General features: G+C 40.7%; 1 protein-coding gene across 4 annotated transcripts; it reads left to right on the forward strand.

The window, feature by feature from the left end:
- The first annotated feature begins 7,472 nt into the window (after positions 1-7,472).
- si:dkey-193c22.1 (uncharacterized protein LOC567837 homolog) lies at positions 7,473-21,409 on the forward strand. 4 transcript variants are annotated; one of them, XM_041228072.1, is made up of 11 exons: positions 8,551-8,680; positions 8,892-8,968; positions 12,873-13,022; positions 13,432-13,552; positions 14,198-14,410; positions 15,776-15,859; positions 16,577-16,718; positions 17,413-17,575; positions 18,140-18,727; positions 19,077-19,182; positions 21,115-21,409. In XM_041228072.1, the coding sequence occupies exons 3-9, from the start codon at positions 12,874-12,876 to the stop codon at positions 18,381-18,383; spliced, it is 1,116 nt and encodes a 371-aa protein (XP_041084006.1). In that variant the 5' UTR covers positions 8,551-8,680; positions 8,892-8,968; position 12,873; the 3' UTR covers positions 18,384-18,727; positions 19,077-19,182; positions 21,115-21,409. The 4 variants fall into 4 exon arrangements, with proteins under 4 accessions (XP_041083987.1, XP_041083995.1, XP_041084006.1 ...); XM_041228053.1 differs by lacking the exon at positions 8,551-8,680 and adding an exon at positions 7,473-7,538 and having other exon boundaries at positions 18,140-19,182; XM_041228061.1 differs by lacking the exon at positions 8,551-8,680 and adding an exon at positions 7,534-7,583 and having other exon boundaries at positions 18,140-19,182.
- The last annotated feature ends 1,618 nt before the right edge of the window (positions 21,410-23,027 follow it).

Consider the following 23,027-nt stretch of genomic DNA (forward strand, 5'->3'; position numbering starts at 1 on the left):
CTATAGGTATGCTTTACATTGCCATTCTGGCACATTTTGTTTGAAATTCTGAAACCAGAACTCAGTATTACCAGACATGTCTTTCTTTTGGCCAATCAGCAGATTTCTGTTGGCTAGTCTTCTTTAAAACAGCTGTTTTGGGTCATATTCCTCCTCTCTGGATCACTATTTGAAACACTAATACAAGCTCTATAAGATTAGTAAAACTCTACTTTTTTTTCCATATGTGAAGCAGACGTGTGAGAAAAGACAATGTGGTCAAGGCACCCACATTATCTGTTCATCTCAAAATGTGTCAAAACATTCCCACTTCCACAATTTCAAGTGAAAACAAACAGAATGAACCTCCATTGTGTAAAAAATCATAGATAAAAAAAGAATTGTATAAATAGCATGAAGCCGTATGACCTTAAAAAAAACATAAATAAAAAAACCCACAGAAAAGTTACTCAACCAGATCCTTCTTGTTTCTATGTAGATATTATCAGTTCTGCATTTCCAATGTACAGGCGTGCTGGCAGCAATGCAGATGAAGACAAGTGGAACAGCAGTGTTTGCACTGGTAGGGTGTGCAGCACAGTGTTTGCACATGTTTTGTGTGCTGTTATAAGCAGTAATGTAGCAGTAGAATTTGCTAACACATAAAGCATTCCCCCTACAAGGATTCTTCAATGGTGCCACTTCCCATCAAAGCAAGGAAACAGGTGCGCTCTCAAGGGCAGTTCCTGTGTGGATGTGTATTCGTTTAATACTGGCCGTCTTTCATGGGTTCAGATAGGAGGGTTTTACTCTTGTTGCTTAAAGGGTCTGCATTCATTCAGACAGTTCTGTGGCAATTTCCCTTTGACTTACTGTTCAGACAAGGGTGCAGACTCTTATAATAGGTCACTGATCTGTTAAGAGACACTAAATTGAATGTGTATGTTCAGGCACCAGAAACTGAAAGATACATGAACAATACACATTTTATTAAAAACCAATCTAAACAATACAATATATGGCACTTCTGGCACGATCACATGTAATCATAAAGCATGTTTTCAGTGTTTGGACATACATTCAGTAACAATTGACAAAGCAATTTGCATGATATTGCTTCTATTTCAAAGTTTCACAATCCACAATCACAAACTCGGATTTAAAGAATGGTCTACAGTGGCTCTCAAAAGTATTCACGCCTTTTCCACATTTTACTGTGTTACAACATGGACTCAAAATGGATTTAATTAGGAGTTTTTGCCATTGATCAACACAAAAAAAGTCCATAATGTCAAAGTAAAAAATAAAATCTACAAATTGTTCTAAATTAATTGTAAATACAAACCAGAAAATAATTGTATAAAATAAAAGTATTCACCCCCTTGAGTCAATATTTGGTAGAGGCACCTTTGGCAGCAATTATAGCCATGAGTCTATCTGGATAAGTCTCTACCAGCTTTGCACATCTGGACACTGCAATTTTTCCCCATTCTTCTTTGCAAAATTACTCAATCTCCGTCAAGTTGGATGGGGACCTTTGGTGAACAGCAATTTTCAACTCTTTCCACATATTTTCAATTGGATTGAGGTCCAGGCTTTGACTGGGACACTCCAGGACATTGACCTTGACTCTAGCTGAGATTTGATGTGAGTTTTTTTCAACAATGCTTTGTTTTTGCCACTCTCCCATAAAGGCCAGTTTTGTGAAATACCCAGGCTGTTGTTGCCGTATGCACAGTGGCTCCCAGCTCAGCCGTGGAAGACTGTAACTCTTTTAGAGTTGCCATAGGCCTCTTGGTGGCCTCCCTGACTAGTGCCCTTGTCGCCTGGATACTCAGTTTTTGAGGACGGCCTGTTCTAGACAGATTCACAGTTGTGCAATAGTCTCTCAATTTCTTAATTATGGACTTTACTGTGCGCCGGGGGATATTCAATGCCTTGAAAATGTTCTTATATCCTATATATGGTGCTTTTGAAGAACCTTATTCCGTATTTGCTTTGAATGTTCCTTCGTCATCATTATGTAGTTTTTGTTAGGAAATGTACTAACCAATTGTGGGACCTCAAAGAGACAGGTGTATTTAACCTGAAATCATGTGAAACACCTTAATTGCACACAGATGGACTCCATTCAACTAATTATGTGACTTCTAAAGACAATTGGTTGCACCAGAGCTTATTTAGGTGTGTCATAGCAATGGGGATAAATACTTATGCAATCAATTATTTTCTGTTTTATATTTGCAATTAATTTAGAACAATTTGTAGATTTTATTTTTCACTTTGACATTATGAATTGTTTTATGTTGATCAGTGACAAAAATATATATATATACATTTTGATTCCATGTTGTAACACAATAAAATGTGGAAAAGTCCAAGGGGGGTGAATACTTTTGAGAGCCACTATATACTGCTGTCCCCAGCAATTCATTTTACCACCTTCTGCAAACAAACTTAATAAAACAAACTTTTCCAAAGCTACCTCCTTATTCAGGATTTTGTTATGAGAGACCAACTAAGTATGCTAGTGCTATATAGTAATCAACAAGACCCAAAACAGAGGGCATTACCAGGCATTATAAGACCGTTTAGGTCAGCGGTTCTCAATCTTTTTTTTTGGAGACCCATTTCTGTACTTTTCTACTGAGGCTACAACCCACCAAGTAAAAATAAATTAATTAATAAATAAAATGTATTCACTTTAAGTAGATTTATATTATGTAAGTGCTACATTAATAAATAATAATATAGCTTCACTCACCTAATGTGCAATCTGCGCCTGTTTGCCCTAGTTTTTTCCAACGAGGTGTTATGGGTGAGATGCTAACTCTGAGGTCATCCCCGACGTGAAGTGTGTTCCTGTATTTGGTTTTTAACGCCGCCATGACAGAAAACCCCCTTTCAACCAAGTATGTTGTAGTAAACGACAGCAAATGCTTAATGGCTTTCTGCGCAATACTTCGATATTCACTTTTAACCAGGATCCAGAATTTCCACAGAGAAACCTCCGTAAATTTCTTCTTCAAATACCCATCACTCGAAAGTTCTATGAGCTCGTTTTCAGTCATTAGGCAGGTCAAGGCTCCCGGTTTCTGTTGAAAAAGGGTGTCGAATCCACTCAATGTTAGAAGTAGGATCGCCAGGGAAATACCGGTCAAACTGAGCTGCAAGAGCACAGACGTGACTCACAACCTCTGTTCGTACCTGACTGAAATCTTGGGCCTCGTTATCATCAAAAGTGTCAGTCATTAGAGGAGACATATCAGTAGGTCCCTCGGAAACCGGCTTCCCCCACTTTCAGCTTTTTTTTTAAAACAATCTGTGATTTTGTCGTTGTGCTCAAAAATTTTACCTCCGTGTCCTTGTAGCGATACATTTAGTTGATTGAGCTGACTGAAGATGTCTGCCAGGTAGCAAGTTTTGTAAGCCACTGTGTCAACAATACACTGCTAAATCTGGCTTTTAATCCATGAAAAATGAATGCACCTCAGAACGGAGTTCATAAAGACGATGCAGCACTTTACCGCTTGATAACCAACGAACTTCGGTGTGCCATAAAAGGTGGACGTGTTCGCTTCCCATTTCCCTGCACAGCACTTCAAAACAACATTTAGAGGGCGTGATTTTATAAAGTTAACAGATTTTGTGGCCATCTTAGCTCTGGGCTTAGTTTTTTTGATGCTAAGGCCTCTTTATGCAGAAAACAATGGTGCCAAGTACAGCCTTTTTGTGCTTGTATCTGCTCCAATTTCCTTTCAAAATAAGCCAAAGGTTTACCTTTGTCGCCCGGGTGGTGAGTTTGCAGATGTCATAATCAAACTGACTGGCTTTCCAAAGTGCCACTCAGAGGGCGTGCAAATAAATAAATAAATAAATAAATAAATAAGCAGATAACTGCTCACTCCGCGTGCCAACAAATACGACTCTGCGTGCCACTCTGGGCACGCGTGCCATAGGTTCGCCATCGCAGGCCTACAGTATCACTTGGATCTAGAATAATTAAAACAATGGAAAGCCCAAGTCAGAGCATATCAACTTCTTGAATACACCATTAACAGTTAGAAATGTTTGTAGTTGAACTCTGTCTAGAACCTTATCTAAGAATGATAGGTTTGGGATTAGCCTGCAGTAATTGAGGGCTTTAGGGTCCAAATTGTGTTTCTTAAGCACAGGCTTTACCACAGCGACCGTAACTGCTGAGGGGACTGTACCAGAGGAAAGTGAACCATTTCTAATGTTTTAAATGTGGGTATTAATAACAACAAGAACATCTTTAATAGTTTTGTAGGAATATGATCAAGAGAGCATGTAGTAGCTCTCATGTGTTTAACTAGCTCTGTCAGTTCCTGTAAGGTAATCAAAGAAAAAGCTCCCATAGTAGCCTTAATAGGTGTAGTTGGTAAAATTGTGCAGGAATCCTCCTTAATAGAAGGTGTCTGTGGAATCTCATTTCTGATGTCTAGTATTTTATTTTTAAAGAAATGTAAGAAGCCATTGCAGCTGTGAGAAGAGCCAATGTCAAAGTAGGACTATTAGGGGAAGGATTAATTAACGTATCTAAGTCATGAAAAAGAAATTTAGGATTATTTTTATTTGTTTCAATTAAATTAGAATAATATGATCATCTAGCCAATGCCAGAGCCTTATTATATTTAACCAGGTGGCCCTTCCATGCGTTGTAATGAACGTGCAGTTCAGATTCCCTCCACCTTTGTTCTATTTTGCGACCCTCTATTTCATCATTAAACCATATTCTTTGTTTGACAGGAATTAAGCATGTTTTATAATCTGTCCAAACTCTACAAAATAAGGTTTTCATTGAGAGGGTGCACAGACCCTTTTTTTTTTTTTTTTTTTTTTAAATGTCTCTGGTTTCCTGTATGACCAATGGTGCAGTTGCAGTCTGCTTTCAGTTTTCTTCTTCTGAGAAATCAGTTTAAAAAAAAAAATGTTAAGGCAATGCAAGTTGCGATACAGCATGGAATTGCTGTGACAAAGTATCTCGGTATATAAAACAGAACATTGCAGTTCACCCTGAAACACACACGCACACACACTGAAGCGCACATAGCCCAGCAACAAGGAAGGGGTAATGAAACTAACACAGCCAGTACTGAATGGTGAGTACCCTGACACACACACACACACACACACACACACACACACACACACACACACACACAGACTCACATACTCACATACCACAGCCTAGCAATTTGAAGCAACAGCAATGGTCAGAATGCAGTTTCCACATCAAACTGCAAATACAATAAACAAACTACAGAAAACAACAACAACGGGAATCTCACAAAATAAACATTCAAACTGCAATAACCTGCACTAAACTGGATATAACCCGATACACTCTTGGATTTGTAGAAATATCCTATAATAAACAGTCAAAAATAATATCTATAAGATATTCAAAGTTAAGATTGTGGGTCACATTAGACTGTCTGTTTATAAACAGCAAACAAAGAAGAACCAAGGTCTCTCTTTTCTTCTTAAAGTCCAGAAAAGAGAACCAAGACTATAGCTGAGGTCTACCAGATCTATAAAAAGACAGAAGCAGGGGCTCAGGAAGAGCTACTGATCACACTGTGCTGAGTAAAGAGACCTGGAAACAAGCTTTACTATGCTAACATTAACCACCAAGGAGAGGCAAAGGGAATTCCATTAGGAATTACTACAAGATTCAGACACGCTCCCACCGTGAGGCAGGAGCATCTACAAACGTACCTACATCAGGTATTTAGGTAATCTGGTGAAACAAAAACCTAAAAACAATATAACATCTTTAGTGGTCAAAACTGGGGTCAGTAATTACAAACGCTTCACTAATTGTAAGCCATCTCCAAAGCTGACCATTCTGTATGATATTGGAATTGTAATTGTTTCCATTTATCTGGCAACACATTGCATATAACGTGAGAGCCACCTTGTGGACAAACATGGTACGTTTTAATAAAGTAGGATTTTGAAAATACACATTTTGCCCTATTTTTAAGGAATGAATAAAAATTCACCAAATGAAAATAAAGAACCAAACTTTCCCCCCACACTTCAGGTAACCTGTAACTCCCCAATTCAGCAACAAGTAAACCCTAACCCAGATATGGACTTGCAGTTTGTTCTGAAATATTCTGAAAATGACTGCAGCAACATTGTTCCACACAGGTTTGATTCCCTGTATCTAAGGTAACAGAATGTTCACATTTATGTAAATCCGCTTCACGGAAATCTCCACAAAATGTTTTAATGTTGAATTCAGACAAAACAGAGGTTATGCTTGTGGGCTGTCAGAACCAAATAAAAAGCATTGACTTACAGGAGTTAGGGTTCATCAAATCTAAAACTGGAAACAAGGAATTCTGGGGTCACTTTAGATCTGAATTTATCATTTTAGTCTCATATTAAAAAAAATATATATATTTAAAGTATCTTTTTAACATTTGAGGAATACAAACAAATGTAGACCCCTTCTCTCTGTACCTGACTGTGAAATACTAATGCATGGCTTTGTTTCATCCAGAATAGATTGTTGTAATGCTCTGTGATGCTCTTTCTGGTGTCTTACCATTATCTTCATGAGACAAGGAACACTTGAATGCCAGTCCTCTAGATATGAATGCACACGTAACTGCCCGTTAGCTATAACAACACTTGTGGGAAGGCTAGTGCTTTTAGTTAAGTTAGACAAAACAAGATGCCTCCGAGTAGATCTTTAGAAAGACAAATACACTGAAGCAATGCAATGGGATGGTAACAGATCCAGTATTAAACTGCCCTAGTGTTATTTATAAATACACTGAAGCAATGCAACGGGATGGTGTGGCAAAGTGGCGAGTGGAGGGGAACAGGTATAGCGGTGATGTGATGTAGGAGTGACAGGCAGACAACAGTTTCCAGTGAAAAGGTGCTTTTATTTATAATCCAGGTCTGGTGACCGTAAAATAATAAATCCCCGGCGATACACAACCATGTGTAAAGTGCGGAGACCAAAGCGCGGACAACCATGTGTAAATACAGTATAATTGTAAATCTCGAAAAACTACTCACTTCTAAATCTTTTGTAGTCATCTTTGTATTACTTTAGTATAAATACATGTTAATTTGGATTCATATGTTGTTTTTTTCTGACTTTATGTGAACGAAAAGACACACATTTGCCCATTTTCCCATTGGAAATAGTGATATTTTATAATATCACTGTCCTGGTCACAAAAGCAAAGTTTGTGAGGAATAATAGCCATTTTCTAAACTTTTGAGGCATAAGCAATTAGGAAATAACACTTACTACCCAGGAACAAAAATTGTGTTACATAGTGCAATCATTGCAAGATCTGTTCTTCGCCACTCTGTTCCCATATGCAATCTGAATAAGAATATCCAAGGGCTCCAGGCACTCGACCCTGTTTTAGCTACGCCCATCTATGACATTTTTGTTCTATGCCTTTTACGATCATTGGTTTGATCCAATAGGAATCCGACTCCCACAAATACAGACGGACTTCCTGTACGGCCTACACAGACTGTCTCCGCCTCACTCTGCAAAGGTAAATGTTGACGTTTTTGGATCACAGCCGGAAAAAAATTAAATGGTACCGGTAACCTGTTAAATATATGTATTTGTATGAAATTGAATATTATTCACAGAGTCTGTGTGCGTAGGATGTTAATAATATAATTAAGCTATGCTCTTGTATATCCCCCGCCCCCACCCCCTGTGATTTTAAAGAAAGAGGCTGACATGGAAGTACAATTCGAATAACCAAAAACAACTACAATTGCACAAACAAACAGAAAATAAAAGAATCCAGTGAACTCCTGTGATCTGTTGCTTTAGCGCTCTTGTTTAGTTTCCACAGCACAAATAATGCTGTAATGACACATCATAATAAAATACTGTATTGCCAAAGGAATTAAAAGGGAGAATACTGCCTAAATCCGCTGGGGGTCAGCCTTATCCTTTCACTTGCGGCAAGTACAGTGATGAAAGTGGCCTGTTACAAAGGCATTTCCTGTCTAGTTTTATCTGTATTCGTGTACTAATGCACTTAGTTGCATCATGTGCTTGTCCTTTATACAAAATAAAATAATTCATGAGCATTATTATTTTTATAAATTAACACTCTAAGTAGGTATCGCCTTGAGCCCTTGATCAAGGTCATCTAGTAATTGGCCCATTCCAATCAGTATTGTTATATTGACAGCAGGGCTATATTGTTTTTATTCATCCTGTTCAATGCAGGGCTGTTGTTCTTATTTGTCCTGTGCAGGACTGTATTGTTCTTATTCGTCCTGTTCAGTGCAGGGCTGTATTGTTCTTATTTGTCCTGTGCAGGACTGTATTGTTCTTAATTGTCCTGTTCAGTGCAGGTCTGGATTGTTCTTATTTGTCCTGTGCAGGACTGTATTGTTCTTAATTGTCATGTTCACCGCATGGCTGGATTGTTCTTATTTGTCATGTGCAGTGCAGGGCTGTGTTGTTCTTATTTGTCCTGTGCAGGACTGTATTGTTCTCAATTGTCCTGTTCAGTACAGGGCTGTATTGTTCTTATTTGTCCTGTGCAGGACTGTATTGTTCTTAATTGTCCTGTTGAGTGCAGGGCTGTATTGCAGTGCAGCAGGATATTTGAAATGCTCTGAGCCAGCTCTTCATTCTGGTCCAAAGAAAGGGAAATGCAGTAAAGGAAAAGTAAGAGCAATTCTGTGAAATCTGTTATGTGTGTGTGTACCCCATATATACTGCTTATCACTAACTATATAGGTTATCACATGGAAAGTTAAATAACACTTAACACAGTGCTGTATTTTTCTTATTTGTCCTGTGCAGTGCTGTATTGTTCTTATTTGTCATGTGCATTGCAGGGCTGTATTGTTCTTATTTCATGTTGTTGTTTTCACAGGTGCAGCAGGATATCTGAACTGCTCTGTGCCAGCTCTTCATTCTGGTTCAAAAAAAGGGAAATGCAGTAAAGGAAAAGTAAAAGCAATTCTATGAAATCTACCATATATATATATATATATATATGAGTACTGTGCCGAAGTTTTAGGCAGGTGTGAAAAAATGCTGTAAAGTAAGACTGCTTTCAAAAATAGACATGTTAATAGATTATATTTATCAATTAACTAAATGCAAAGTGAGTGAACAGAAGAAAAATCTAAATCAAATCCGTATTTGGTGTGACCACCCTTTGCCTTCAAAACAGCATCAGTTCTTCTAGGTACACTTGCACAAAGTCAGGGATTTTGTAGGCATATAGTCAGGTGTATGATTAAACAATTATACCAAACAGGTGCTAATGATCATCAATTCAATATGTAGGTTGAAACACAATCATTAACTGAAACAGTAGGAGGAATAAAACTGGATGAGGAACAGCCAAACTCAGCTAACAAGGGGAGGTTGCTGAAAACAGTTTACTGTCAAAATTCATACACCATGGCAAGACTGAGCACAGCAACAAGACACAAGGTAGTTATACTGCATCAGCAAGGTCTCTCCCAGGCAGAAATTTCAAGGCAGACAAAGGTTTCCAGATGTGCTGTCCAAGCTCTTTTGAAGAAGCACAAAGAAACAGGCAACGTTGAGAACCGTAGACGCAGTGGTCGTCCAACGAAACTTACTGCAGCAGATGAAAAACACATCATGTTTACTTCCTTCGCAATTGGAAGATGTCCAGCAGTGACATCAGCTCAGAATTGGCAGAAAACAGTGGGACTCTGGTACACCCATCTACTGTCCGAAGAAGTCTGGTCAGAATTGGCCTTCATGGAAGACTTGTGGCCAAAAAGCCATACCTCCGATGTGGAAACAAGGCCAAGCGACTCAACTATGCACGAAAACAAAAGAACAGGGGTTCAAAAAAATGGCAGCAGGTGCTCTGGACTGGTGAGTCAAAATTTGAAATATTTGGCTGTAACAGAAGGCAGTTTGTTCGCCGAAGAGCTGGAGAGCGGTACACGAATGAGCGTCTGCAGGCAACAGTGAAGCATGGTGAAGGTTCCTTTTAAGTTTGGGGCTGCATTTCTGCAAATGAAGTTGGGGATTTGGTCAGAATTAATGATCTCAATGCTGAGAAGTACAGGCAGATACTTATCCATTATGCAATACCATCAGGGAGGCATCTGATTGGCCCTAAATTTATTCTGCAGCATGACCATGACCCCAAACATACAGTGAAAGTCATTAAGAACTATCTTCAGCGTAAAGAAGAACAAGGAGTCCTGGAAGTGATGGTATGGCCCCTACAGAGCCCTGATCTCAACATCATCGAGTCTGTCTGGGATTACATGAAGGGAGAGAAGCAACAGAGGCTGCTTAAATCAACAGAAGAACTGGTTAGTTCTCCAAGATGTTTGGGCCAACCTACCTGCCGAGTTCCTTCAAAAACTGTGTGCAAGTGTACCTAGAAGAATTGATGCTGTTTTGAAGGCAAAGGGTGGTCACACCAAATATTGATTTGATGTAGATTTTTCTTCTGTTCACTCACTTTGCATTTTGTTAATTGATAAATATAAACTATTAACATGTCTATTTTTGAAAGCATTCTTACTTTACAGCATATATATAGTAAAAATAGTAAAAGATCCTTTGGAACTCACACCGTTCGTTGCCCCTTTAAAATAGACCCAGGACTCAAAAATTGATTTTTTTTAGCGCTTGCGCGCACTTTTTAATAAACACCAAACAAAAACAGAAAGAAAACACGTAGCTCTCCTTTGGAGCTCTGGCTAAACATCAATAGTTTCCTGACTACCCACAGGACGGCTAAGCCATTTACCTGTCACACCAAAACTTACACAAGTTTCACACAATACCTTTCCCTGGTACGACTGCTCTCACTCACACAGTTGGGCTCTTCTCAGCAGCCTTGAGCAAACTGTCTGCCTCTCAAATACCCTGCACCTGGCTCTAATTTACAATTAGCACCAGGTGCAGGGGATTAACTAAACAGTAAAAACAATTAACAATTCATAAACCCTTAGCCCATTCACCAACAGTGCATTTTCACATGTTTAGCAGGGAGGAATTTTAACCCCCTCCCTGCTATCTTACTATATATATATATATATATATATATATATATATATATATATATATATATATATATACACACACACACACACACACACACACACACACACACACACACACACACACACACACACACACACACACAGTGGCTTGCAAAAGTATTCAGACCCCTGACCAATTCTCTCATATTACCGAATTACAAATGGTACATTGAAATTTTGTTCTGTTTGATATTTTATTTTTAAACACTGAAACTCAGAATCAATTATTGTAAGGTGACATTGGTTTTATGTTGGGAAATATTTTTAAGAAAAATAAAAAACTGAAATATCTTGCTTGCATAAGTATTCAACCCCTGTGCTGTGGAAGCTCCCAGTTTGCACCGATGAAAGAAATTGCCCTAACGAGGACACAATTACCTTACCATTGGCCTCCACCTGTGAACCATTAAAGTTGCTGTCACATTTTCTGGTTAAGGCTGTGAATCTGAAGGAAAATGAAGACCAAAGAGCATTCTACAGAAGTTAGAGATAAAGTAATACAAATGCATAGATTAGGGAAAAGGTACAAAATAATATCCAAGTGTTTGGATATCCCAGTGAGCACAGTTGGATCAATAATCAGGAAGTGGAAGCTGCATCACACCACCCAGGCACTGCCAAGAAAAGGCTGTCCCTCAAAACTCAGTGCTCAAACAAGAAGGAGACTTGTGAGAGAAGCCAAAGAGAGGCCAACAATCACTTTGAAGGAGCTACAGAGTTCAGTGGCTGGGAGTGGAGTAATGGTGCACCAGTCAACCATATCAAGAACTCTGCATAACATTGGCCTGTATGGGAGGGTGGCAAGAAAGAAGCCGTTACTCAAAAAGTACCATCTGAAAGCACGTCTGGAGTTTGCCAGAAAGCATGAGAGTGACCCAGCTGCGATGTGGGAAAAGGTTTTGTGGTCAGATGAGACCAAGATAGAGCTTTTTGGCCAAAACTCAAAGCGCTATGTGTGGTGCAAACCTAACACTGCCCATGCCTCAAGGCACACCATCCCTACAGTGAAGTATGGTGGTGGCAGCATCATGCTGTGGGGATGCTTGTCATCATCAGGGACTGGGCATCTTGTTATAATTGAAGGAAGAATGGATGGAGCAAAATACAGGAAAATACTGCAAGAGAATCTGCTTCAGTCCGCTAAAAAACTGAAGCTTGGGAGGAAATTCACCTTTCAGCAGGACAATGATCCCAAGCACAAGGCCAAAGCAACATTGGAGTGGCTCAAGAACAAAAAGGTGAATGTCCTACAGTGGCCCAGTCAAAGTCCTGATCTCAATCCCATTGAGAATCTGTGGCACTATTTGAAAATTGCAGTCCACAAGCGTCGTCCAACCAACCTGAACAACCTGGAGCAAATCTGCCAAGAAGAATGGGCCAAAATCACTCCGACACTGTGTGCAAAGCTGGTACATACTTACCCCAAAAGACTTAAAGCTGTTATTGCAGCGAAAGGTGGCTCTACCAAATATTAATGTGTGGGGGTTGAATACTTATGCAAGCAAGATATTTCAGTTTTTTATTTTTCTTAAAAAATATTTCCCAACATAAAACCAATGTCACCTTACAATAATTGATTCTGAGTTTAAGTGTTTTAAAATAAAATATCGAACAGAACGAAATTTCAATGTACCATTTGTAATTCAGTAATATGAGAGAATTGGTCAGGGGTCTGAATACTTTTGCAAGGCACTGTATATGTGTGTGTGTGTATGTAGCATATATATTATGTTTATCTATCTATATATGTTATCACACAGAAAGTTAAATAGCACTTAACAACTTTGTTTGTATGCCCTTTTTTGCAGGATGCTGCTCAAATATCATGTCTGCATTCCCATTGCAGCAGGGGCACTACTTTTTGGAGTTCCTTATAGCATTTCACTGTTAGCGCAGTGGCTATATGGCTGGCCCAATAAGCCTGGCTTTAGAAAGTATACAGAAGCATTAAAACCCAGGTACTGTATGTTTTAATATGACGCCAAGATGAGACTTATTACAGCCTGTACCCCCTTCTAAATAAAGCATGTGACTTCAGAGCAGGCTTAGCAAGAACCTTATGTAGCTCATCATTTTAGTAAACAGGCAGTCCTGAAACCAGGACTGGGTACAGCACAAGATCAACACCCTTACTTCGACCGGGTTCTCGCACAACAGGTCACATATTATAGTATAGTGTTGTACAGGCTCACAGTGAAATAGGGAACGTTAACAGATTGGAAGAGAGACAGTTACTGTACTATAAGATTTCAATCTCATATAAAGATTGTTTTTGTCAGCTATACTAAGAAGTCTTTATGTTTCCCAGTTTTGTTTCATTTCATAGGTTCTACTGTGTTTAATTTGAAAACCTTATTCTTTCCTTAGACGTATATACTGTTTAACTGTCGCTGTCCTGGAAATGGTGAAATACCTGCAGTACGGTAAACTGTATATTCAGTGGAAGACCTGGTATATGAATAGTGCCAATTCTAAATATTGTGTAAAGGTATGTGTGAGTGAGGCTGAACAGTTATCTGCTTGATGGTCGCTTCATATTCAGATCAAATCATTCTAGAACGGTCCAGTATCGTTAGAACAAAATGAAGAACATCTGTCATAAGAGGTTTTAAATCATTCTAGATCAGTCTAGTATCGTTAGAATGAAACTGATAACATCTGTGTGACAGGACGGCCGTGAGTGGTGAGGTCAGGCCAGATGCAGGAAGAATAACAAAGGCAAGGTACTGCAGTCCAAAAGACATGCCGTTTAATAAAGCCTAAAATAAATAAAATGTTTAAAACAGAAAACACTGCTCACAGAGCGAAAATAAAGGTTAAACAAAACAAATCTCGCACAATCCTCTGTATTATTTTGAAACTCCTGTCTCGCTCCTCCTCTGAACACCCCACCCAGAGCAGGGAGAACTGCAGGTTTATATACCGTGGCCGGGGGGTTTAAATAGCTCATAATGGGGCTAGTTCACCTCTTCATGCTCCAATAGCCAGTTCTTGTCCGCTGCCAGGCAGAGACTGCACTTCATTGCTCAGGTTCCCCAGGTGCAAATAGTACAATACTGCCAGTAAAAAGAGAGCTCTGCTTTGGAGGGTTTTCATTCCAGTCACGAAATAGTAATTGAATGTTTTTTAACAGGACATACATTTTGGCCGGCATGGTAATAAACTGGATTTGTATTACTGCCCCCATGTGGAAGGCCGTGGTTCTGCATTGTCTCCAGCTGTGATCTTCATATATGGTGGGGCTTGGGGCTCCGGAGAGAGATCTACATATTGCCTCTTGGCAATGCAAATGGCAAAAGAGTTAAACAAGTCTGTCATCTGTCCAGATTATTCCATTTATCCAAAGGTAGGAGTGCAACATTTGGTAAGGATGTATTATTTGAGAATATGGTGAAATTTGATAAAGTAGTCTGATATTACTGTGGCACTTCTAATAATAGATAAGGAGGAAAGCATTCAAATGAGATACAGTAAAACCTAGAGGCTCCCGAGTGCCGCATCTGATAAGCTCTCTGTGTGGAGTGCAGGATGCGCCCTATAGCCTGTAGGTCGCCGGTTTGAGTCCAGGCTATTCCATTGCCGACCGTGGACGGGAGCTCCCAAAGGCGGCGCACAGTTGGCTGAGCGCCGCCCGGGGAGGGAGGGGTGGGCTTAGTGACCCCTATAGACTGGTTGGACGCCTAAAGGCTTGCCTGTAACCTGTCCAGAGCTGCGTTGTCCTCTGACGCTATAGCTCTGGGTTGGCTGCATGGCAGGCCTGCAGAGTGAAAAGAAGTGGTCGGCTGACAGCATGTGTTCGTCTTTGCCGCTCCCGAGTCAGCGCAGGGGTGGTAGCGGTGAGCTGAGCCTAAAATACAATTGGACATTTCAAATTGGAACAAAAATGAGGTAAAATCAATTAGGACTACTAAATTTATTTAAAAAAAAAAAAAAAAAAAAGAAATACAGTCGAACCTGCCCTGTCCAATCCTGTAAGATACGGTTTCCTCTGTTAACAGATGGACCTCTGGCATGTTATTTACACAGGCTGCTACCAACTCAAAGCACATTTTACTATGGATCTAAAACAGTAAATTCAGCTCAGCAGGACAGAATGGATTTAGATCCTTTTTTCGCAAACCTCCAAAGCCAGTTGGTTTGTGTGCTTTCTTGTTGTTATTTCTGTCTTGGATTAACATGCAAAGTGCAACAACAAACCCTGTCGGAGTACTTTGGCATTGACTGAGAGAGCACGATGAATGCTGTTTGGAATTCTATTTTGTAAACTGACAAATACTGTTTTCCACTGCTTTGTTTTGCTGTCATTCCTACTCCTTTGTTCAGTATACGTGTAGTAGCATGCTTTGGTGTTTTAGACATTGTTTTCCTCACATTGTTCATTTATAATGCCCCAATATTAATAAAGTGGCTACAATGTAGTATTACTGCTTCCTCTGAGACAGCTTCTACTGTAGCAGTTTCTTTTTGTTCAGCACATTTCTGTATTCAACAGTATGTTGACTGAAGCCCAAGGGAAGGCCTCATGTCTGCTGTGCCCTTGTGTTACATTTTACTTCTGTCAGATAGATTGAAGTCTGTACATTAAACAAAAAGAATGGAAGCAAGTGGAATTATCACCACAGTGCATTCGAATGACATTGCTGTTTGGAAAGGCACAGGCATGCTGCATTACTTGGCAATCAGATCAATAGATATTTGGCTTCTCTTTCAGGGCAATGTGATGGAAATGGTCCAAGATATTGCTGACTGTATCTTATGGAGCAGAGAAACTGGGCACACATTTAACATTGACAAGGCAAGTTTGTAAAGGCTGTTTTGTTACGTTCCTTACTGGCATGTTCAGGCTTTGTTTGTATAATCAGTGTGCTTCCTATGGAATGTACAGCAGCTAATTCTACTTGTATTACTTATATTAATCATCATTTTAGGAACGAGATATATAAAATTGCAATGTGTCTACATATTAATTGATAGCCTTATCAGAACAAAAGCAATATGTCTCCGTTGTGGACGCCCTGCTGCAGTGTGGATGGTGTTTGTGTCTCCGTTGTGGACGCCCTGCTGCGGTGTAGATGGTGTTTGTGTCTCTGTTGTGGACGCCCTGCTGCAGTGTAGATGGTATTTGTGTTTCACTGGAACGCAATGCTCTGACCCCTTGTTCTTGAGCTGACAGTGTATTCCTGGACACAGCTTACCAGGAGTGACACTCTTAAGTAGATGGAATAGTTCTCATAGTGTTTGAGCTGACAATGTATTCCTGTACACAGCTCACCAGGAGTGACAGATCTGGAGTAGATGGAATAATTCTCATTGTCTTTGAGCTGACAATGTATTCCTGTACACAGCTCACCAGGATTGTACCATTCTTTACCACAATTCTGTGTGTTGTAACTTGTTTATCCATAATGTAATACACTTGCTGTGCTGTTACCATGGTCAGCTATAATAAAGCATTGACCACGTAGGTGGTCGCTCCTGTGGTAATACGTGTATTTCCTCCCATTGTTTGCAGCGAAACATTGTATTAATTGGACACTCGGCCGGCGCTCACCTGTGCGCACTGACTGCACTCTTTCTGGCAGCTGAGAGCGAGGAGATGGGAATTGAGCTCTCCAAACAGAGGGATATTTTAACATCTGTCAAAGGAGTTGTAGGTAGATATGCAAGAGGCTTCAGTTCCATGTGATGATCCCGAGGTGTAAATGAAATAGCAGGATAAGAATGGCTTTGAAACCCAAGGGTTTGATTTATTCACTTTCCTGCCAGTATGGATCTTGAAACAAATGGTGTTAAATTAACCAAATTTCCAAACTTTCAACCAAACTGCTGATTGAATAATACTGGGACAGAACATAATACATTAAATAATATATAAATAATTTGTATTCCCTAGTTAATGTAACTTTCAAAATTATTACCAGCATATCCAGTTATGTAAGTTGCATATCCTGAAGACCCCCTGTTTAGACTGCACTTGTAGATCTCTTGATCTGCCCCTCCTCCTGTGTACTGGACTTCCCTGATCTATGCACCATGTTACTGGATCCTTAGCTAATGCACTGTCCTTGCACTATTGCATTGATAATATGTTGTTAATATAACTTATTGTAATCCTGACTTGCTACATCCTTGTTCATATTGTATTTTAGAGGTTTTATTTGCACTTACTGTAAACTATACTGTATTATGAAGCTTGTATTGTCCTGTAACACTTGGAAATCGGCTTGGATAAAGGTGCCAAATAAATAAATAATGAAGCAATACGGCCCAGTAATTTTAAACCTTGAACACAACAACATTGCTATTTTTTCTTTCTAGCTGTTAAAAACTGCCTGTTTTGTCTCTAAGGGCTGAGTGGAGTTTATCATATCATGAACCATTACCAGTATGAGGCATGGAGAGGAGTGGAATATGTTTCCACAATGCACAAAGCAATGGGAGGAATTGAACACTTTGAGCATTATTCCCCAACCCTATTTGTGGAGACGTTGACAGAAGACAAACTAGCCAAGTAAGAGATTATTATTGCATTTATTATACAGTTCTATACACTGTGGTAGAAATGCTTATACCAGTATAATTCAGCTTGTATTATTAAAAAACAAAAATATATAATTTATTAAAAACGTAAATGAAGCAAACAGGGGTCCTCCGGTTTAGATATGCCAAACAACAATCTCACTGCTTTAATGAATGCTGCGCCTGCCATTTAATGAGTGCTGGCTCTGCCATTTAATGAGTGCTGGTTCTCTGCCATTTAATGAGTGCTGGTTCTCTGCTATTTAATTAGTGCTTGCTCTGCTATTTAATGAGTGCTGTCTCTGCTATTTAAGGAGTGCTGATTCTCTGCTATTTAATGAGTGCTGGCTCTGCTATTTAACAAGTGCTGCCTCACTATTTAATGAGTGCTGGCTATGCTATGTAATGAGTGCTGTCTCTCTGCTATTTAGTGAGTGCTGGCTCTGCTATTCAATGAAAGTCATTTTCCTGGCTGCTGTATGCACCCTTACTAGATGCAAAGGACATCTAGTAAGTTTGTAGCTGATAAAATCTTCATGTTCTTTTGTTTCTGTAGATTGCCTCCCTTCACTTTAATCCATGGAACAAAGGATACCATTGTACCTGTGGAGTCAACCCTCCAGTTTTCAGAGGCCCTGACTGCAGCTGAAGTGAAGGCTTCACTGTTCCTCCTGCCACACGTGGGCCATACAGAAATAGTGACAGATCTCATGTGCTGCAATAGGAGATACTACCACACAATCCTGGGCTGCATAAAACAAGGCATTAGTAGCAAGCATGTAACAGGAACCCATTTGTAACCCTTTTTTTTCCCCGAACGCTGTAGATCTGTATGGTGATTTACTGTCTATTTTTAATGCTTTTTAATTCATATATTAACATGTGTTAGAAATGATAGGCTTTATAACTAATGTACATTTAAATGTATTTGATGGAATGTATTGTTGTAACAAAAAATTGTTTTTTTGAATGCACTGGAGTGACATTTTACTCTGAGCAGTGTGCATTTGTTTCAGCTCCCACTCTGTTAACTAGCGGGAGTGCTGTGTTCTATGCAGAGCTGTTTGGAAAGATTGCACTGCAGTTGGTTGTGCTGCGTGTGCTCTGAGGGCCGCACGTCCAAGGACAGTCAGTGCGAGGACAGGTAGAGCAAGGACCTTTTCCAACTCTTTTCCAGTGGCTACTAGAGGCCTCACTCCAACTCTTAACATTAGCTGTATATAAGTAATATTATAAAGGTGGTGTTGTTTTAATCAGGTGATCTACTGTTTGTGATTATAACCTGGTGAGTGTGGTCCAATTGAATACAGGTTGATTTGCAATTTGATTGGTTTCCACACAGCGTTTTGTAGTTGTGTGATCCCATTGAAGTGCGTTGAAACTATTGTATTGCTTAAGTATTATCTTTAGCGCAGTTTAATATACTAGGCAGCTAGCCTATTTGTGCACCAGCACGAAGCGGCAGCCAACCGAACAGCCTCTCTACCAAACAGCCGGGAGTCTAGCTGTGGGAGTCCAGCGAAGAGAGACCTGCGAGGAGATGCTGTTGGAGAAAATCTGAACCTAGCAGCGCTCTGGAAGACGCCAACTACTAGACAGGTCTGTACCCTCCCCCCACCGCTCTTGCTCCCACTAATACTGTACATATCTGTCTCACGTGTCCTGCTATGACTGTCTCTCACGTCCCTGTTATTCTGTCCTCTCACTGCCGTCCGTGATCCTCTCTCTGCTGCTGCTCCCCTAACCCTCTAACATCATCTCTCTGCCCCTCCCCTTCTCCCACTCTCTCCCCTCCCACACTCTCTGGTGCCCTCGGGAACTGTCACTTCTGCTAAAAAAGATGATTTCATCTCTGCCTTTGCCTCCCACCTCTCTCTCTCAATTTCCTTGCTCTCACTGAAACATGGCTCTCTCCTGATAACATTGTAACTCCTGCTGCCCTGTCCTCTCTCTGCATCCTGTCCCATACTCCGCGTCTCACTGGATGGGGAGGTGGGACTGCTCTTCTCCTCTCTCCCTCCTTACCCTTTTCTGTCCCCTCTGACCTCTCCTCATTCTCTGTTAACACCTGTGAATTTCACACTGTCCAGCTAACCTCTCCCTGTCAACTCCTGCTAATTGTACTGTACCGTCCCCCTGGACCTCTCACTCACTTTCTCGATGAACTTGACTTTCTCCTCTCCTCGCTCCCCTCTCTGTCTACCCCAACTGTCCTTCCTCTCCTTCACTCCTTCAACTTCTTTTTCTCCATCCTCTCCTACCCACAAAGCTGGCCGTCAGCGGGACCTCGCCTTCTCCAGGGCCTGCTGCAGGCCCTCCACCCTCTCTGTCACCCCTCTGGACCTCTCTGATCACTATTTCATCTCTTTTTCTCTGTCTCTCCCCTTTCTGTACTCCACATATACCCCACTGTCACCTCCTGCCGTAACTGCTCTCTCTCCCCCTCTGTCCTTCTCTCCACCTATCTCTATCACTTCCCTCTTATCGACTCCTCCCAACTCTCTGTAAACTCTGCTACCTCCACCCTCTTCTCCTACCTCACCTCCTCCCTTGACTCCCTCTGTCCCTTCACCTCCCAACTCAACCATCCCCCCCCTCCCCAACCCTGGCTCTCAGCAAGAACCAAACTACCTCTACCGCTCCATCCTCTCCTCCTTCTCTCCTCCCTCCTCCAGGGCCACAAATCCACCACGCGCACCCTAGACCTCTTTCAAGCTGCTGCTCCTGCTCTACTCCCCTTCATCTCTTTACTTCTGAACACCTCTACCATCTCTGGACTCTTTCTCTCTGTCTTCAAACAAGTCTCTATCACCCCCCTCCTCAAAAAAAACTACCCTCGACCCCACCTCCCTCCAGAACTACCGTCTTGTCTCCCTCTTACCCTTCCTCTCTAAAACCCTTGAGCGGGCAATACACTGCCAGCTCTCTGGTTTTCTGTCTAACCACTTTCTACTCGATCCTCTCCAATCTAGTCTCTGCTCTGCTCACTCCACTCAAACTGCACTCATTTCTGTCACTAACTCGCTAAACTCTGCCTGTGCTGCCTCTTTTTCCTGTCCTAATTCTTTCTAATCTCTCTGCTGCTTTTGAAATTGTCGAATACTCTATTCTCTCTCGTTGACCTGGGAATCTCTGGCACTGCTCTGGCCTGGTTTTCCTCCAACCTCTCCGACTGCACCTACCAGGTAACCTGGCGCGGTTCAACCTCCACACCTCATGTCCAAGGATCATTCTTGGGTCTACTGTTCTCTCTCTACACCCGCTCCCTTGGTCCCCTCATCGAATCCTATGGTTTCTCATACCATTTCTATGCTGACGATGCTCAGATCTTTCTCTCCTTCCCCCCTCTGACCCTACCATCCCCTCCTGTATCCCTACCTGTCTGTCTGCAATCTCCTGGATGCACTTGCATCACCTCAAACTTAGTCTCTATAAATCTGACCTCCTTTTCTTCCCCTCCTCTTCTTCCCCCTCCTCTGATCTCTCTATCTCCATTCCTCTGGAATCTACCACGCTCTCTCTCCTCCTCAGCCAAGAACCTTGGAGTAACCCTGGACCCCTGCCTCTCCTACTCCCACCACATCTCCAATCTAGCACACACCTGACGATTCTTCCTGAGCAACATATGAAGAATCTGACCCTTCCTCACCAACTACTCCACGCAACTCCTCGTCCAGAGCCCTGGTACTCTCCCGCCTAGACTACTGCAATTCCCTCCTGGCCGGCCTCCTTGCATCCGCCACCCGTCCATTCCAGCTCATCCAGAACTCCGCTGCTCGCCTGCCTCTCTTCTCCCACGCTACTCCACTGGCTCCCGATCACCGCTCGCATCCAGTTCAAGACTCTTGTACTCACCTACCGATGCCTTGACCAGACTGCACCCAGCTACCTCCAGACCCTCATCTCTCCCTACACCCCACTCTGCCTCTAGAGCCCACTCCTTCTCCATCCTCGCCCCGCAGTGGTGGAACGACCTTCCTATGGATGTCAGGACTGCCCAGTCCCTGACCACCTTCCGGTGTCCCCTCAAGACACACCTCTTCCGACAACACCTGTAAAACTCAACTCTTTCCTTCTGTACAATATAGCACTCTGCCTTTAATGCACTTTAACTTGCACTTATCTGCTCCCTTTTTTACTGTATTTAATCCCTCCCAATCTGTAGTATTTTGTATTTCACTTGCACTCATATCTAACCTTGATGTAACTATCAACACTGTTATCTGCTCTTGAACTGCCCCAATATCGTACTTGTTTGTATTTGCATTTATTAGGACTGAAGTCATTGTATTTTGTATCTTGCAGTTAATTGTACTTTAATTCTTGATATATATTTTTTGTATACAACTGTAAGTCACCCTGGGTAAAAAAAATAAATAATAATAAAATAATAATAATAATAATAATAATAATAATAATAATAATAATAATGGACCGTGTACTGGAGCTATTCTTATACTGAGTGTTTAACACAATTGCACTGTTAGAGTGTAAGTACAAGAGATATGAGTAAAGGATCATGAACTGGAAGTGTAACGAACAGCAGCCATGGAGCTTCATTTTCATTTATATTAATCCTCTTTTATTGTTGATCTAACATGTTTACGTTGTATCTGATTATAATTCATTCTACTGAGCTTTTTCTATCTGTGCTTGTAACACACTATACTGTAAATCTCTATTTTCAGAGAGAAAGCACCAAGTAAATTTGTTTCAGTGTTAAAAAAAAAAAAACTTCTGTTGTATTTAACATATTTTTTCTTGAGAAACAAACACATTTCATCACAAGAATTCCTGCCTTAATGAGTGAAGCTGATCACTGTCTTTGTAACTTCACAGTATTTTCTAGAATTGTGGCAATGTGCCCTGCCCTTGTGTATTTTTGTTTTATATGTTGCATGTTTGTGTTAATGTTGGTGTATTGTAGAGTGCACGGGGTATAAAGGAGGTTATGAGCACAAGTGTTATAAAGTGTAATTTGTGTTTAGGCACAGAAGTGCACAGATTAGTTCATGTACTGGGATTCAAGTGAATAATTAAATGGTAATTGAATCCCAGCACAGTTGTGTACAGGCAGCTCCAAAATTATTGGCACCCTTGATAAAGATGAGCAAAAAAGGCTGTAAAAAATAAACAACACAGGTAATGAGCTATATTGTAATTTTCCAACATGTGGAATATATTGTACTTTATTAATGATTCAAGGGAATCAACCAAAATTACATTTCTCAAATTCTAAATTTATTTCCAAAAAAGTTGTGTCACAATTATTGGAACCCTTGTTTTCAGTACTTTGTGCACTCTCCCCTTGCAAGGATAACAGCACTGAGCCTTTTTCTATAATTTTTTATGAGATTGGCGAACACATTGGAAGGGATCTTAGACCATTCCTTCATACAGAATCTTTCCAGATCCTTGATATCCTTCGGTCTTCCCTTACGGAC

This window comes from Polyodon spathula, chromosome 2, assembly GCF_017654505.1.
Source record: "Polyodon spathula isolate WHYD16114869_AA chromosome 2, ASM1765450v1, whole genome shotgun sequence".
Classification (NCBI taxonomy): domain Eukaryota; kingdom Metazoa; phylum Chordata; class Actinopteri; order Acipenseriformes; family Polyodontidae; genus Polyodon; species Polyodon spathula.